Source organism: Varanus komodoensis, unplaced genomic scaffold (assembly GCF_004798865.1).
Source record: "Varanus komodoensis strain SLA01 unplaced genomic scaffold, ASM479886v1 scaffold24, whole genome shotgun sequence".
Taxonomy (NCBI): domain Eukaryota; kingdom Metazoa; phylum Chordata; class Lepidosauria; order Squamata; family Varanidae; genus Varanus; species Varanus komodoensis.
Genome location: NW_025335641.1, coordinates 8,192,362 through 8,210,039, shown reverse-complemented (window position 1 = coordinate 8,210,039; position 17,678 = coordinate 8,192,362). Strand labels below are relative to the sequence as shown.

At 40.5% G+C, this 17,678-nt stretch overlaps 1 protein-coding gene across 3 annotated transcripts in view; it reads left to right on the top strand.

Annotated features, from left to right (window-relative positions):
• EVI5 (ecotropic viral integration site 5) overlaps positions 1 to 9,061 on the top strand; it is a 78,159-nt gene extending 69,098 nt beyond the window's left edge. For all 3 annotated transcript variants that reach the window (XM_044432589.1, XM_044432588.1, XM_044432590.1), the window contains one exon: positions 7,777 to 9,061. In XM_044432589.1, coding sequence (XP_044288524.1) covers positions 7,777 to 8,076 — 300 coding nt within the window. In that variant the 3' untranslated portion in view covers positions 8,077 to 9,061. The remainder of the gene's footprint in view (positions 1 to 7,776) is intronic.
• Positions 9,062 to 17,678: the final 8,617 nt, after the last annotated feature.

Below are 17,678 nucleotides of genomic sequence, written 5' to 3'. Positions count from 1 at the left end.
TTTAAACACCTAAAATAGAGAATGGCAAAAAAAAAACCCCACTGTTAACTGTAATCCTTTTACAAAACTTAATATGTATTAAAGACAGTTATAATACATTTAACTGGGAAAAACTGTCCCAACCTTATATTCTGATATTCTGCATGCCATTATTTCCACTAATTAATGGCAAACAATTATTCAAATCAGCAGTAAAATATAAGTAAGCAGAAAACTATTTATAGATACAGTTAACTGTTAAAAATTATTCTAAGCATTTTGTTTTTCCCCAATTAGCCACCAGAATCATAAAGTCTTAATCAGCCTAAAAACCCAACCAAGCCACTCTAGGGAGAAATTTCTTTAATGAATCTGCTGTTGCAGGGAATGCCCTTCCCTTTGGGCTGGCCAGTTGACATTAAGCTAGTAATTGCTCCAGGACTCCCACCTGATGACAAAAGTGCATGTGAAAGGAAATGGTCTCCAAAATACTCTGAACTTGAGCCATGTAGAGCATTCTAGGTCAAAACATTCTAGGTCAATTCATTTTGAATTGCGCTGTTCAAGAGTTGTATGGGTGTTACTTGTGCCCGCTGTCCTACTAGCAGGCTACCAGATGCTGAACCAGTAGAAGTCTCTAGACATGCTCTTCAAGAGGTCCCATGTAAAAAGGCAGAACATTGGGATACAACCTGAGGGTGACCTCCAAGAAATCCTAGCCACAGTCATTACCTGAGGTTTTGGAAACACCTCCAAACAGTGCTTCTGATACTTCAGGAAGAGTGCAGCCACATCCCAAAAGAGAGAACTACTGATTCCTAGATTGGTTGAGCTGTACACTATGGACCTCTTTGATTTAACTGGGTTGCATTTCAGTATATTGCTACCTTCCAGTCTGCTGCTGCCTTGAGTAATGGAGAATATAGTCCTGCCTTTCCTAGCATAAATGAAAAAAGAGAAATAGAGAGGCAGAGTATGGGGTGCAAAATGAACGTGTTCGGCATTGCAGATTTATGGGGTGGGGCTGTGGTTCCCAGCTCGGCCTCATGCAAAGCTGCACCTCTAGCCGCACGCCTCAGAAGGATACCGTGGCTGATAGCATAAACAGCCTGTAATTGTTGTTTATAACAGAATCCAGCCAGTTTTGCAGATATATTTTAGCATTTGCTGTTTTCTGTGTGCCCTTGGTCTCATCAGCTCGAACTGCTAGAACGATGCTTGTCAGGCTTTCCTTAGTAAAGCTTTTTCAATACACTGAAGTGCACCAGTTGTGATAATCTAAGATAAGCATTTAAAAGCTTTGCCTCAACTCAAAAGATTAAGAGTTGGATTAGAGCCTCTAAATGAAAGTAATACAGAATTTACTCTAGATTGTAAATTTACTCTAACAAAATGAAGAATAAAAAGTGCATGTGCAAAGTTGGTAGTGCAAATGGTGGAACACAACGCTTTTCTGTTTCATGAACCTCTGTTTAACCTTAAAAGAAAAGGCTCGCTCTCAGATTTAAACGAAGAGCTTTTACACTTGTGGTTGAAGTTTACAGAGCAATAAATCATGTGTTTTCCTTGTATGGTATTTTGAAAAAACAATAAGACAAGACCACCAGATTTGCCCCTCTGCAAGTCAGCAAAGTTATTGGACAGCCAGAAGCTGCTGTTTTTGCTAGTACGAGTCAGATATTGAGCATCTGTGCTGGCACAGTCTGATTTCAATGGTTGTGGTCAGTCTGAGGAAGCTGTGATGTGATAAGATAGTGCTTGTGAGGTCATGTGGTTAGCAAACACCCAATCTAACAGAGCAGCTTTCTGGACCCTCACTTAAAATAAGTATATTACCTCAGCTGTATAAGTAGTACATTTTGTGTGTTCTTGAGAAGCAGGGTTGTTGTTGTGCTAGATAGGCTATTAAAATTAAGGCTTTAGTAGTACCTTTTGTGGTAGTTTGTCTCCTTCCATGCCTTATTTTCTATCTTGCACTTACATCCAGTGGTTAAAGTTGGTATGTATGGACAATACACTGTCTCAGTAAAATATAATGATGTTCTACACAATAATATCCCTTTTCATCGTGAAGTTTAAAGTTCCAATGACATATGCAATATGCTCTCAATACTGTCATTTCCTTCTAGCTAAAGTTCCTTGCTTTAAACTAGTGGAAGATAACCTACTTAATGTGCTTAATTATAATTATAAAATACCATGTATAGTGCAAACAGCTATTTTTTCATGGGTTCAGGAAACACCACTGAGGTGGGGAATAGAAAAGAGGAGCTAGTAAGGTGAAAGTAAAACCCACATTTTAGTAGAACAATTTGGTAAAATTGACTAAAAAGGTAGAAGGAAATGGATTGTAATAGTAAGCCCACTTGTTTCATAGAAATGGCGTGAGGGGAATGGGCCTTGAGTTTAAACCCACTTGTTCTGTATTCTGTGTTTTCCAGTGTGTTCATTCCCTCAACACAGAGACGTTGGGATAAAACCATCATATGCAGAACATAATTTTAGTGTTCAGACTCAAATATTGGCCAATTGGTTTTGAGAAACCATTTTGCAGTTTGGATCCTAGAAAAAAATGTGTTCCTTTTTCCAGTTCCAGTTAGGGAAAATAATATCATCTGTCATTTTAAGTATCATTTTCTGTCTCCACTGCTAACCTAAAAGGACAGCCTATTGGAAATAATCATGCTGGCTGAATTGCTGCCAGGAATTAGAATGCTGCATTGAAACTTTTTCACATCTTGGTGAGATCAGTTTAACGTTAATTTGAACTAACTTGTTTGAAACCAGCTGTTGATAGCAGGCTCCCAGAGTTAAACCAACATAAGAGAGAAATCAAATTTTCTATTAACCAACCATTGCTGACAAAGTGCAGCTTGGAACACCCCGTTCATCTGACTAGTTGCTATCATCTCAATCACATACTTTCTATTAAGATTTCAAAACTTTTGATTATATGGTAATAGTGCAGCGATCAAAAAGTCATGACCCTGCTTGATCAAGTGATTGGTTTCCTGTTCTGACTTACTTGAAACCTTCCTGGTCTTTGTGTGTCACTAGTTTTAATCTTTGTCAAGTTAAGCATTAGAGCATTCTGGTTGTAGCAACTTGTTTCCTTTTGGGCTGTTTAACCCTTGATAAGCGAGGAAACCCCCCCCCCCCACACACACACACAAAAGAAAAAAAAAGATCGTGAATTAAGATATGCATACCTTTAGAATGCATTACCTTCTGTTTCCTGTATTCCTTTAGATTTGGCAGTTTAGGGAGGTTAGCTATGACAGAGCTGCTTTTAACAGTGTTCTGTATGTTGTAACTGATCCCAAATGTACATGTTTGCTGTTACTCATGAATGCCACACAAGAGTATAGATTTAAGATTTTGCCTGCAAAACATGTGTGAGCAGTAGTGGGGTTCTATTTTCTCATAAGTACAACTAATGCAGAATACTATGTACATTTTTATGAAGCGTTTGCAGCTCTGGAAGTAACTCTTGAGTTGATCAGAAAATTTAACCCAGCCTTCCAGAAGTTAACCTTGCCTGTAATCCATTTTGTGGTGATTTCAAAAGCAGATTCTTAAAAAGTTTCTTTATCCCCTTCTTGCTTTTTTCTGCCTTCCTCACCTACATCCCCTTAGTCCTGTCCCCTGCACTACAATGAAGCTTGAAAGAAACACGTGGTCAGTACCAATGGGAACTTTTCACTAAGCCAAGCTGTAGTACGGGCAGAGAGATGGGGGAGGAATGCTACATCCATTGGCAATTTGGCCTAGATCCAGTCCAGCAGACAGCAATTCTCTATTCCTGTTTAATGGAAGTCCTTTTGGGCCACAGAATACTACAGAAATTATGCAGTGCATGTTAAAGTCAGTGCTGTTTTCCACTCTCTGCTTCATCTCCTGGTTCCCCAGCCATAATATTTCCACACCTAATAATCCAAATTATCATACAGTGGGCTGTCTGTGCTAATTGCAGTTTTTGTTAGGTAGCCATGCTTGCTCACCACTGCATATATAGCTTCCCTGCCTCATTGCCTCACCTCATCTGTGCCCCAGCAGGGCAGTAAAAGGGGCAACCATAGGAAGCATTCCTAGGATGCTGCTGCTGCAGTGGGAGCCCATTGACCCAATCCGCTCTACATGCAATTCAGGAAGTTGGGTGTTGGATGAATAGCTGGAGCAGGTTATTTCTCTAGATTATTTCTGGAGCAAATATTTCAGGTGGGCCTACCCATTCCTTGTTGATGCTATTTTGTCATTGCTGCATTGCTAATGAAGCAAACATCAGATGGAAATTAGACTTCATGTATGAGTTATGTGTAAATACGTGTTGAAGTATGATTTGTGTGTTCCCTATTTCTCACAGTACAGCTTGACAGAAGTGCTTTAGGATGACCTTGTTCATCTTCAGCCCTTTAAAAGTCATGGGATATATTACTGTTTCTCAGACTGAGAGCCAACAAAATGAACTGTAAGAAATGAGTGATTTCATCTCCTGGTTTAATTTTCACTGAATAGCAGCTGGAGACAGTAATGTAACATTAGATATGTTGAGATGTTGCTTTATCTTATTGCATGTTTAACCTGGATTATTTAGGATTGTTTAAAACCTCTAAATTTTTCTTTGCTGTGTTCTTCCTTTTGCTTATACTTGGGGGTGACAGTCAGCACCAGGTAAGAGCATGTTGTGAGAAAGTTCAAATGGTATCAGTTTCACTTTCTGAGAGTGGCTGTTGTTCTCAAATAGATTTAATCCACAACCCAATCATGAAGTGTGGCTGAACGTGGCAGTTTGAGTCACTTCTTAATTCTGCCACCCTCAAAGGTAGTTAGAAACCAGTGATAATTTCTACCCACACCATGAAACAGCTGTGGCGCATTAGGAAATGTGTTGCTATAGCCCTTGTCCTTCTGTTACGTTAAACCTGGCAAATCTTAAATTCTCCTGATTCTTTCAGTTCTTCAGTCCCACCCAGTCTGGCACCAGCCCTCAATTCAGGTGTCATTTTTTTCCATTAGAGAAATGGCCTCCATATTTATTTAACTGCACAATAGCTGAAGCAGACTGGGTGCTGAATGACGTTATTGTTGTATGTATATTGTAGTAACAGTATTTAGTTGGAGAATTTAGGTTATGCTGGTAATGCAACAAGGTTTTCTTTTCCTTCCCAGCACCAGCCTTTTGAATAAACAAGAACACGCTGTACTTGCCCATATCCTTCTGCTCCCTGAAACAGAAACAAATAGCATGACTTACTTCCCATCTCGTTTGAATCAGAACCTTCTTCCTCAATGGGAGCAAAGGCCTGAACATTCTTCTTCCACTGTGAGCTAGGAAACACCATCCACATGCAGTGTGAGGAGGAAAGGCAGGAGCTGGAGCCGGAGACTGTTGCCCTTCCGCATGGAGGGAGAGGCTCTCCTCCCCACGCCTGCTTCTGGAGTGGGATGCTTTCCCTTGCCTGTTTCTTCCCTAACAGAAACTCCTTCACTGACCTGGATGGAACAGCTTCCCCGTCTCACTTAATGGTTTGAAAGTCTAACATCAGTGGAACCTCTTAATCTTATACATATTTAACCTGCAGTCAACTTGAGCCTGTCAGTGCCATGCATATTTGAGTCTCATGTCCAAGCACTAGTACATTAGCTAAATATAAAGGAGATGTGGAATTTGCACAGTTCTGGAGCTGCAGAACTGTGCAATGTCTTGAATACAGAGTAATCTGCCCTTCTGTGCTGGATTAACTGTCATATGTTGGTTTTAAGAAAGCTCCCCACTTTTATTCAAGTGTAATCTTACACACATCAACTCAAAAGTAAGGCCCATTGAATTTAATGGGGCTTATTTCCAGGTAGGTAGGTGTAGAACAGTAGCCTTAATGAGCCATTCTTTACCTTATTGATCAGCTTTAAAAAATATAAATGTGTTGTAGTGGTTAAGAGTACAGGTCTGGGACTCAGGCAATCTGGCTCTAGTCCCCGCTCAGCCACGGAGCCAACTGGGCGACTTTGGCCCAGTTGCAGATGCTCAGCCCGACCTACCTCACAGGGTTCTTGTTGTGGGGATAAGACTGAAGGCAGGAGGAGGAGAATGATGTAGGCTGCTTTGAGTTCTTTAAAAAAGAAAGTGGAATATAAATTTAATAAGGCATTTACACAGTGCTTCATCACTTAAAGGTGATTTAGGTGCTGATATCTCCTCTTTAAAGTCTGAAAACATTCAAAATAAGCTCCTGGTATTGATTTACAAGGTGTAGTTATATAATGCACCAAGAGAGTAATGGCAGATGGATGACCAGCAGCCACTAGCTCTGTGGCATCTGAACTGGGAAAACTGCAGTTTATATTTACACAAGATCAAGTTTAGAGATGACTGTTTTAAGTTTGAATGTTCTACAAAGAGTATTCCTTTGGAAAGGTTCTTCAAATGGAACTTAGAGTTCAATACAAGACATGATATTAGCCTGAGCAACCCACAGTCAGAAATATGCATAAAAGGGCTAAACTAACTGAGGCTGTATGAGGGGACTTAGGCATTTTTGCAGTGGCCACTTGGTGTTAACAGATTAATATCCATGTAAGGCACCCTGTGTGCGGAACTGAGCATATGACCCTTTGGTTTGGGGTCCAGGTGATCACTGTGTTTGCACAGTTCTTTAAGAAATGTATAAATCATGCAATAAAGTTAGAGGCAGGCTTGCAAAATTGACTTCTCTAGAACGCAGCCCTTTTTCCCCCAAGGATTTTTTAAATAGAGTATTTGCTCTCATAGCATTGAAGTATCAGCCATCTTCTTATCTTTTCACTAATGATCAATTATGCGGCACATTCCAAAACTGGACCCCTAATAGCATATTTCCAGAACAGAACTTTAATTTCATGCCACAGAAAGGACTAAGTACTTACTTTTGTTCGGTCTGATCAGTGTTGACAGAGTGCTACAGGATCTTAATGTCCCTTTCAAGTGAAAACTGCTGTGTTGGTATACTCTGATGATCTACAGATGTATTCAAATTAAATGTTTAGTCAAATGTGCTGGAGACACTTGGGTGAAAGTATGACTTCTACAGTACTTATATTTGTTTTGTTCTGTGGGATATAATGGTGCTACAAGTCAAAAGTGTTTGTCTTTCTGAACTCCATACATCCTCCTCCTCTGGCCACTGATTCCCACAGCCCTCATGTTATCTAAGGCTGAATAGACAGCATGTACACTTAACTGAACTTCTATTATTTAAATACATTTCAGTAGAATGATGTGATGAAACATTACACTTTCTAAAAATCCTCATTAAGCATATAAAAATAAAATTATTTTGTTCATAAGCTATTATTTAGCTTAGTTTACCATGATATAATATGAGCCAGTGTGGTGTGGTGGTTAAGAGCACGGGACTGGGACTCAGGCGATCCAGGTTCGAGTCCACGCTCAGCCACGGAGCCAACTGGGTGACTTTGGGCCAGTCACAGACTCTCAGCCCAGCCTACCTCACAGGGTTGTTGTTGTGGGGATAAGATGGCGGAGGAGATGTAAGCTGCCTTGAGCCCTTTGTAGGAAAAAGGCAGGATATAAATCGGAAAATAAATAAATAAATAAATAAAAATATTTATTTTGGATTCCTCCAAAAATGGTTTGCATGTGAGTGATGGTGACTGAGCACACTCAAACACTGCTCCTGGTCTTATAATTCTAGCCTCAGGTTAAAACAAATGGTAGGTTTTATATGGCAGAACTTCCATACTTCCCTTTAAAGAGCAAAACAATAATTCTTGTTCATGTCTATTTTCTTCTTTTAACAGATCAGATGCCTAAAGGGCAAGAGAGCCTTTTCAGGCCCACACACTTTTGATGGAATTCATATTGTGAACCATTTGATAGGAGATGATGAGTCCTTGCATTCATCAGATGAAGACTTTATAGCAAACCATGTTCAGGAGCCTGAAGTCTGTTTTCACTTGAGCAGGACTGCAAAGATGGGCTTGAATCCAACTGTGGTGGACAGTAGTGACAGTGATACTGAGAGCACTGAAGTTCTGAGCACAATCCCACAGAAAGAAAAGAACCAAAAAAGAGTAGATTCTTATTCTACGATGGTGTGATCACTGTGAATGGTATTGGCCTTCATTCTCTAGACGCTTTCTCCATGCTCAAGTGATTCAATATTCTGTTCTTGGACTGACTGGTTCTTGCATCTTATCTGACGTGTGCTGTGACGCATCTTACCATCTGCATCTGCCAAATCTTTGTCCCCAACTTCTTGTTGCCATAGAGTAGACTGGGAAGAAGCTGGATGGATGATAAACTCTAACAGTATTAATGACTATTTCCTGTATGCTTCTCATGCTAGAAAATGCACACTCACACTTTCTTCCTACTCAAGAAAATAACTGCACTTTGCAAACATGAGGAATCCATACTCTTCAGAATAAACTATTCTTGTGCAATATTTTAATGCTCTGTGAACAAATATGATCTTTTTACATAAAAGTTTCCAATAAAGAGGGGAGGGTACAGGATGAGTTTATCAGATATGGTACATATCTGAGTGTCTTGGGTGGCTTATTTTACTTAAATAACTTCTATTATTGGAGACCACTGAGGTTTCCAGTCTACAGCCTTTACTTGTGCTATTTTATACATTAATTCATGGTCACACTTTGTTCTAAAGGATTAAAAAACACTTTTGTCAATTCTTATGTGCATCTGCTTTTGATGTGTTGCTAATGAAACTGATCAATGTATCTTAACTACAAATGTCTATTTTGTATATATTTATATATATCTGCCTTGCATAAAAATGTATATTGAATTTTGTATGGAAAGTGTAAATGTTGCAATATGGCTGGTCTTAGCATTTTAAAAGGAAAATGAAATTTGTGTAAGCAAGTAAAATTGGGAACTGTTAATGGGGGGTGGGAATGGCAAACAACACTAATTCTAGGTTTAAAACCTCAACTTACCAAATGATACACAGGTTCATGTTCTATTGAAATGTGTTACAAATGACACTATTGACTGAAATTTTAACTTTGTGTATATGTAACTATATAATAAATTTTTTCATGATTTAACATATGCATAACAGTTAAGCATTTGCCTGTTTGTTAAAATACAGTCATTTGTTGTTTTGGGTTTGGGAATAGCTATTGAAGAGTGGTAGAAAAATACCTATAATTAAGAAAAATACAATGAGATGCCCACCAAGAGGTGGAAATGTGAATTGGCAGTACAAGAATGCAAGACTTCATATTAGTCCTCAGCTGGCTTTGGAGTATATTCATTTTCCTTCATTTTGCTTCTGGTTTCTTGCTGTATCTTCAGATTCTCGGCTCAGTTTTGACAAACTGGGGTATTCATCCATTGACTGAGACCTCAAATGGTAAATTGAGGTAAATTTTGGTAAATGGAAATGCAGAAATAGGGGAAAGAATCTAAAGGACATTATCAAATGGAGCCTGTCAACTTCAGGCACTTTATGAGAAGGCAAGACTCGCTGTAGAAGACAATAATGCAAGGCAAAAGAAGACCACCATCACCAAATGTAAGATGGATTGAGTCTACGAAGGAAGCCACATCCTTGAGTTGACAAAAGCTAAGCAGAACTCCCAGGAGCAGGACATTTTGAAGGACACTCATAGCATTGCCATAAGTTAGCAACATCACATAGCAATACTTAGCACTGAGGAACTATGAAGGCATGGAAAATGAACTGGGGAAAGATGAGAGCATGGAAAATGAGCTATTGAAAAAAAGGAAAAAACCATGGTAAAAGTACCTGAAAAGAATGAAATGATCCAAGTAGAACTGAAGGGTGGATTGTATTTAAAAGCCAAAAATCTGAAGCAATATGAAGATAAACCCTTAGATACAGCTGCAAGAAGTGAATTGGAAATGTGAGTTAGTACAGTTCTGTTATGTAAAAACAGATAGGAACATATGCATTTTTGGGGCAGAGGATAGGAAAAGCACTGTATGAAGAGTATGTTCAAAAATACTAGAAAGAAAAGGTAGGCCAAGGTATATTAAGGATGAAGGATCAAAAGGTATTTACATTTTTAACAAGGTTAACAACAGCAAAATTGAAAAAGGGAAAGAAGCTGAAAACAACAATTGTAAATCTGAAGAAAAGGAAGAGGAATTGATGGGACACTCAGAAAAAGTGTAAATTGAGCAAGATACCAAGCAGTATATGAAGGGGGGAATTAATTGATGTGTATAATCAGACATAAAAAGCAGAAGGAATATCTGATAAAAGCAGTAAAAGCCATAATAGAAGGAGAAATTTTACCTAGAAAAACCCTTCCTGTGGCTTTCTTAATCCTAGTTATTTAGAAGATCCTATTGATTTCAGTAAGGCTTACTTCTAAGTAAATGTGTTTTGGATTGTAGTCTGAAGTAATCCACTTACTTCAGAATAAGCCCCCTTAAATTCAGTGGGACTTGAAAAAATATTAGAAGATTGACTGCATGTTCATTTATCTTTTTGAATTGTAATGCTTGAGTGTTTCAGTTCAAAAGGCCAAAACACTTCTAAACAATGAAACCTTGTCAGCTGAAAATTGCAAGAGAAGATATAGGTCTGTCTGGAAGGTTTGTTCACATAAATAGATGGTATCCAGGAAATCCTTCAACTTTACTGCTACTCTAACTTTCAGTGTTTGCTTGGCTATTTTTGTCAACATACGGGCATCATTAAGTTACATTTTCCCTGAAGAAATTGTTTCACTGGACTTCAGGCGGGGTTGGGCGGGGAGGGGGGACATGTACTCTTCAAATGTGAAATGCAGTTTCCTCAAAGCAAAATATAGTTCCTGTGTTCTAATTCTCACTTTCTTTGTAGATTGTATCTGCTGTTCCTTCCCCAGTGGGAATCCAGATACAAGCAGCTGACAACCTCTGCACCTGGTGCTGGGCAGCTGAGGTTGTCTAGAAAGACTCCATCGTGGGCACCAGCTGCAGGTCTCCACAAAAGCAAAGTTCTTCAATCAGCAGCATGAGAAATTCAGTTGAAGGTTGGTCATAAAAACACACTGAACAGTGAAGTGTAATGATCTTGCAGCAACTGCCATATTGAACAGGTGCTTGTGGATGAGACGGAGTGAGGAGCTGTATTTTGAGGTTAGTTTTCACTCCGTGAGGCTCAAACTATGCGTGACACCTACCAACTTCTCTTTTAAGCTGCAATCTGGGCCGTACACAGTTTTGGGGGAGATTCTTACTTTCTTTTCCTGTGGGCCATTTTTTCTATTAATTTTTTTAGCACATATCCTAATCTGCTTTTTAACCCTACAAAGGAAAATTTATGTTTCTCCAACAGGGTAAAAAATGAGGACGGGTAACGAAGGATATGACAAGTGACTCAGGAAATGAAGTGCTTAATCCACATGGACTCCCTTCCCACAGGCATGCTGGGGAAAATAGACATCATCTGGCTTGGTGTGTGACATTTCTTCAGCTGGACTGAAGGCCCAGAAATGAACAACCATATTGATGTCAAAACATTGGACAAGTTGTTCTAGGCATCCTGAAATAAAAGGTGTGAAGTGAACACAGGACTGCCATTTTCTCTTAATACCTCTGCAGTTTTTCATGTTTTATTTTTGTGTTTTGCTTTTGTTTCAGTCCTAGCTCTGCCCTGGGACTTGAATCCATGGCATCCCCCCCTCTCTGTGTGTGTGAGAGAGAGAGGGAGGGAGGGAGAAGGGAGGGTATATATGCATGGTGTGCATGTAATGTAGCAGTTACTTCAATGATGTTTTTAAAACTTTCTGCACTAGAAATCAAAAGACCCACTTCAAATGAGCATCTATCTGTACACTGCATGTGCAGAAAACACCATGTTAGAAACACATGCAAAGCTACCCTTGTACTGTACTGTATTTCATTCTTTCCTACATAATGTATAGCAGTACACTTTGCTTAAGAGTAGCAGAATTTATGTCCTAAACTAACTTCAACAGACACATTTGTTTCATTCTCTGCTTTGCTGAGCCACCAGAATTAAGTAAGTTTGAAATGTGCAAACATTCTAAAGGATCTGTTCTGGAAGTGACTAAATGCTGTTGTTTTATGAGATTAACATACAGTCAGATATGGGGGCATGACCAGATCCAAAGCATGGTTCACGTAATGAGCCTGTCAAGAGCATGTTTCTCTCCCTTTCCAGCAGATCTAAACAAAAAGCTTTTAAAGTACAGTCCTTTATTTATGCTAACACAGGAGGGGAGGGATTGTGATACAGGGTATTTCATAAGAGGGTTGTTCTCAAGTAATATCAATCAAAGTAACATTCCCTCTGATCTGTGAGAGCTCTTGCCCATTTCCAAACTGAGGTCAATTCCTCTCCTCCCTTTCATTCCCAAAAGGCTTAACTCCACCCTCAGGGAGGTTCATGCTGCTTGTGGGCCAGACAGCAAGAATATTGGACATTGCTTAACTGGGCTGCTTGTCTGGCTTGACATCAGCTCACTGGGTTGATGAATTAACATCCTTCCTCCTCCTCAGAACCTCCTTGTTCCACAGTGTCTTCTGCTGGACCAGTGGCAATTTTGATCTCAGCTGCTGCCTGACAAATCCTGCTCATTCACCTTGACAGTTCCATATTACATTCCAACACTCTGTTTTGCTGTACAGATCATATTCCACATTTGAACTTAGGGAAATGCCATGTTTTGAGAGAAATGAGTACCCTCTTTCAGCACTGATAGATGATTTTCTGTCTCTCTTTGTATTAAGACTTTGCCCTGCTGCTGGAATTCCAGTGCAAATGAATGTATCTGTGGCTGCTCCCTTCCAGTTTTCCTTAACAGAATTCTCTCCCCCCAGTGAGGGTAGCTGGGCACCAACATTGTCATCTTTTCAGGATCAGGCTAAGGCTCCCTCTACGCCGAGATATTTGAAAGCATGTGATGGGGCTTCTAAATTCACTTTTTTTAGAGCATAATCCTGAGGCTTCCTGATATTGTCTGGGGGAGCAGAGGATTAATAAGATCTCCAGCTCTCAGGCCTCCAAACATAGAGGCGCTGCCCTGCCCTGCCTTCCAGCTGGTACAGAAAAAACCATGCTAGCTGCACCTCTGAGGTCAGAAATCAAAGGGTCAGAGGGCTAAAGCGTCATCCTGGAGGGACGAGAGCTGGGGCTAGTGGCCTTGGTCCTATCTAAACAGCCCCAGCCTCCTTCCTTTCCTTTCCATGGTGCTTCTAGCTGGCCAAAAACAGCTCTGTCAACGACATACAGTGTGCAAAGCCCACAGTGGCAGAGCCTGCCACCTCTGCACCTTATGCTGGGTGCACAAATGCTTCTGTGTTCAGAGGCATCAAGGGTGGAAAATAAAGAATTATACCCCTACTGGATCCCTGGCACTTTTATTGTGGTTTTTGTTGTCTTCAATTGTTTAAAATCATTTAGCTGCTTCTGATCGTTTCAGCCCTTGTTATGGGATGCTTGGAATCTTAAATGCTTCTAATAAGTATGTGGTGGGAGGGAACCCTCTTTCTACAGTAGAAATAACTTTTCTCCTTACCCTGGAAGGGCTGTAAAATGTATACACATGTGGAGTTTTTTAGATGGGTTGCAATCCTGACCAAGTTCCAGCTCATAAAAAGCAAACTCTCAGTTTATATAAGATTTCTATGACTTTGAGTGATACAAAAACAGCATCCGGAAAGATAATGGTTATGAAACTTGCTGATCAAATGATCAGTTAAACTACATGCTTCATCCTTGAAACTAGGAAACCTGAAAGATAAGTAATAGTGACTTAACTTTCAGTGCATGATCTGTGATGTGTCAGCTGCCCATAAATCACCTTAGTCAAGTCAAAAATCTGCTTCCAGCATAGCTCTATTATGAAGAAAGAAGGGTGTTTCTTTCTGCCAGGAAGCGTCGCCTTCCTTCTCTTTGCTTTACCTAGCTTTTGATATGGAAGCATATAATGATGTAGCAGCAATGTTACAATTTAGATCTGGATGCAAATCCCATTGAATTCAATGGAGCTTCTCAGCAGACATGCACAGATCTGTACTATACACTGCATATATTTCATAATGTTTGTATGACATGCAAGTCAAGGAATGTCAGTGACTTTTAGCTATAATAATGAAATGAAACCTCTACATGCCAAAGTAATCTAGCTCTGACTGGATGCTGAAGACATTCTAACATGCTCAGCTTGTGCACTTCTGTCTGCTGATAAGATTAATGCGATGCCGAATAATGGGGTCCTCTGAGTGGTTTACAATCAATAAAATGCAAAATGAAACTACAAAAACAAACTCTTGACATAAAAATTGCAGCAAGTAAAACAGCATACACAAATAAATTGCCACGAAAATATACACCATATTGCAAATCTGGTGGCTTCAAAATGTCACAGTGTAACAGCCTGGAAGAATAAAAAAATCTCCATTTGCTACCAAAAAGACCGCCAAAAATGGAAATTTTTTTCTCTGGAAAAATGAAAGCTGAAGGCAGAAGAAGAAAAGAAAGACCAGCTATGAGATGGAATGACTCCACAAAACAAACCTCAGTCTTGAATTTACGAGAGTAGAGCATGGTTGTCAAGGATAGGACACTTTGGAGAGCTTTCATGTGTGGAGTCACCATAAGTTGGGGATGGTTTGATGGCACATAACATTAACAACAAACCACCAAGATGGCCCAAAATTAATGATACGATTCAGGAAGCTAATTCTTTTCCATCATATAACAAACCTAATAGAAAGGAAAGCACTTTAGACAGAAATATGCTCTATTTTTGGCCCAGTTTCAAAATTCTGGCCATTCTATGGACTCCCAAAGTGAAATCCTAGCTCTGGTGCACAGGTGAGGAACTATCCTCATCAAAGGGCTGTAAGTGTGCTCATAAATAGCAGATGTGTCATACTTTAAGAAGCATTATTATGGTGAGGGAAAAAGTATTTTCTGGTCAAGATGTTAGTAACCATTTTTCATACAATTATGAGATCTGGGCACTTTATTTGTCTAGTCTACTGCCTTGGATCCAAACAGATGTCGCTAGGCTCATTGGCTGAAAACATTCTCCAAATATACAAAGGTCTGCTGCAGTCCAAATACCTCCAATTATAACAGTTTCCTTTCTCTGGGTCCTAGGAGTTCTGGAATTCCTGGTAACCACGAACACTCCTATTTCCTAGCTTTGTCATAATAATTTCAAGTCTCTGTGCCTGTTCTTAGAACTCTGGGTTATGGCCTTGTTCTATGCCTTCAGCAACCCTGGCTCTAAAAGCAGGTTCATACATCCTTCAAGGTCCTTCCTTATTGCAAGTTTTCACTGGGTAAGTAATTCCATGGATCCTGGCATCATTATGTTGACTGATAGGTTTACCAAACTGAAAACAAAAAAGGACTACTTATAAAATGTATCCTATGAATTTGTAGAGCTCCTGTTTAAGGAAAAGAGAAAACTTAAGGATAAGACTTGTGTGTCCTAGATCGCCATGTGAGGTGAAGAACGCATCCGTTTGTATCCAGATAGAGGCAAACGTGTATGGGACCATACTATTTGCAATCTACTTACTGTTTGGATCGCCAAGTCCAGAGAGAATCTGGGGTGATTTTGTTGCTGTCCATGTGGGGGTTGTTCAGGAATTTGTCCTAAGAGGACCACCTAGCAGTGGAGTTAAGTAGCAGGTATGTGGAAGCTACAGATGCAACGTACTCTGAGAGCAGACTGTAAGGGCCGGGCTGATGGGGCTGTTGCCAGAGCCAGTGGGATACGCGGGGCCAGAACTCGGGGCCGAGGCCTGGGCCGCAGTAGCCTCCAAGGGGGTTCCACCTGAAGGCCCCGGGAGCAGCGGGCAGCCTGCTGTCACAATGGCCGCAAGCACAATGGTGCTACGGTGGCAATGATCTTTCAGTGCGAGTGATCATTGGGCCACCCTGTGAGGAGCAACTGCAACAACGGGACGGCTCAGCTTTGAAGAGAGGTAAGAGGAGGCGCAACAGGGGGGCTTAAAATGATGCGTGGCGTGCAGAAAATCCTTCAGGCCCAGGGTCATTCCATGAAGCGGATTGGAGGAAGATCTAGGACAGATGAAAGGAAGTACTCTGCACACTGTATATTTAAACTATGGAATTTGCTGCCATGAGGAGTGGCAGTGGCCCCCAATGCCAATGGCTTTAAAGATGTATTGGGCTGACGCAGGGACGAATGGGCTATCGGGGCGGGGTGCCTACGTGCTCCAGAGCTGGGCGGCAGAGGTCCTGCACCCTTCCTGCCTGAGAGGCCTTTGGGCGGCTGATGCGTCACTGTGTGTGCTGAGTACTGGACTAGGTGGGCCTTTGGTCTGATTCGGCATGGCCTTCCTTATGTTCTCATGTCTTAAATCTACGCATACTCAGTGATAAAGATGCTGATTTTAGTATCAAAGCTGGCAAACATTTTTGTTCTTCGAGCTTGTCAGGTATGTAGAAGCTGACAAGTATAGCATGATGGTGGGGTAAGAGGAAGAGAAATGTTGGTTGTGTGCCTCACAACTGATGCAACATTATATGACTGTCTAAAGGGTACCTCATAGACCTTGGAAGGGGTCTATTAAAGCCAGGATCTAGCTTTCCTTAATGTTAATCAGTGGAGATCATGGGTTGGCAGCCTGCAGCCCTCTAGGTGCTTTGGACTACAATGCCCACAAACCTTGACCATTGTTGACTATGGCTAGGGCTGATAGGAGTCGTAGTCCAAAACATCTGGAAGGCCACTTGATTGCCTACTGCTGCTATATGGATTCTTGCCTACTTTGGACCTATTTTCATGATTAACTTTAATCTACTACTTTGAACTGATATATTAGTTATTGGCACATGGACTTGACACTAGCTATGCAGGTATTTTGTTATAATGTCTTCAGCAGTTTTCTCTGGTTGTAGAAGCAATTTATTTTCGCTAAAAGCATAAACTGGAGACAGATAAACTATTCCCACTCAATCGGACTAGCTTGTAGGATGAACAGGTGTGTTTCAGTAACTTGCCAGGCCTAGAGAGAAAACATCACACCCAACAACGGATGCACAGATTTCAGCTGAGTGTTCCACTCTTCGATAAGTAAGTGATAAGGGTTGCTGTCCATGAAGCCAAACACCACACCATGGTAGCATAACATACCTTTTGCTCAATCAGCATTAGAAAGCAACAGAACTTTGTTACTACCCACAATGCACTTAAGATGATTACAAGCAAAACAGAAACAGAAATATAAACAGAAATGTATGACCTATAAAGCCCTAAACGGCTTGGGTCCTGGTTACCTGAAGGAGCGCTTACATCCACATATGCCCGACCGCCCCTTGAGATCTGCAGGAGAGGCCCTTCTCCAGGAACCCTCCATGAAAGAAATTAGAAGGGTAGGTACTCGGAGGAGGGCTTTCTCTGCAGTGGTGCCCCATCTATGGAATGTGCTCCCCAGAGAGGTCCGCCTGGCGCTGTCGTTATTTGTTTTTCGGCACCAGGTGAAGACCTTTTTATTTAAACGTCATTTAATTGTTAACAATATTTACTTATTTATCTGGCCAGGGTGACTTCTTTTCTTTTATAACTTCTTTTATATCTTTTATATTTTTTATTTATTTTATATTGTTAATTTTAATTTTATATTGTTATTTTTGTATTTTATTGTATTTTATTGTGTTGTAAGAGGCCCCGAGGCTTCGGCAAGAGGCGGCATAGAAATGTTCTAATAAATA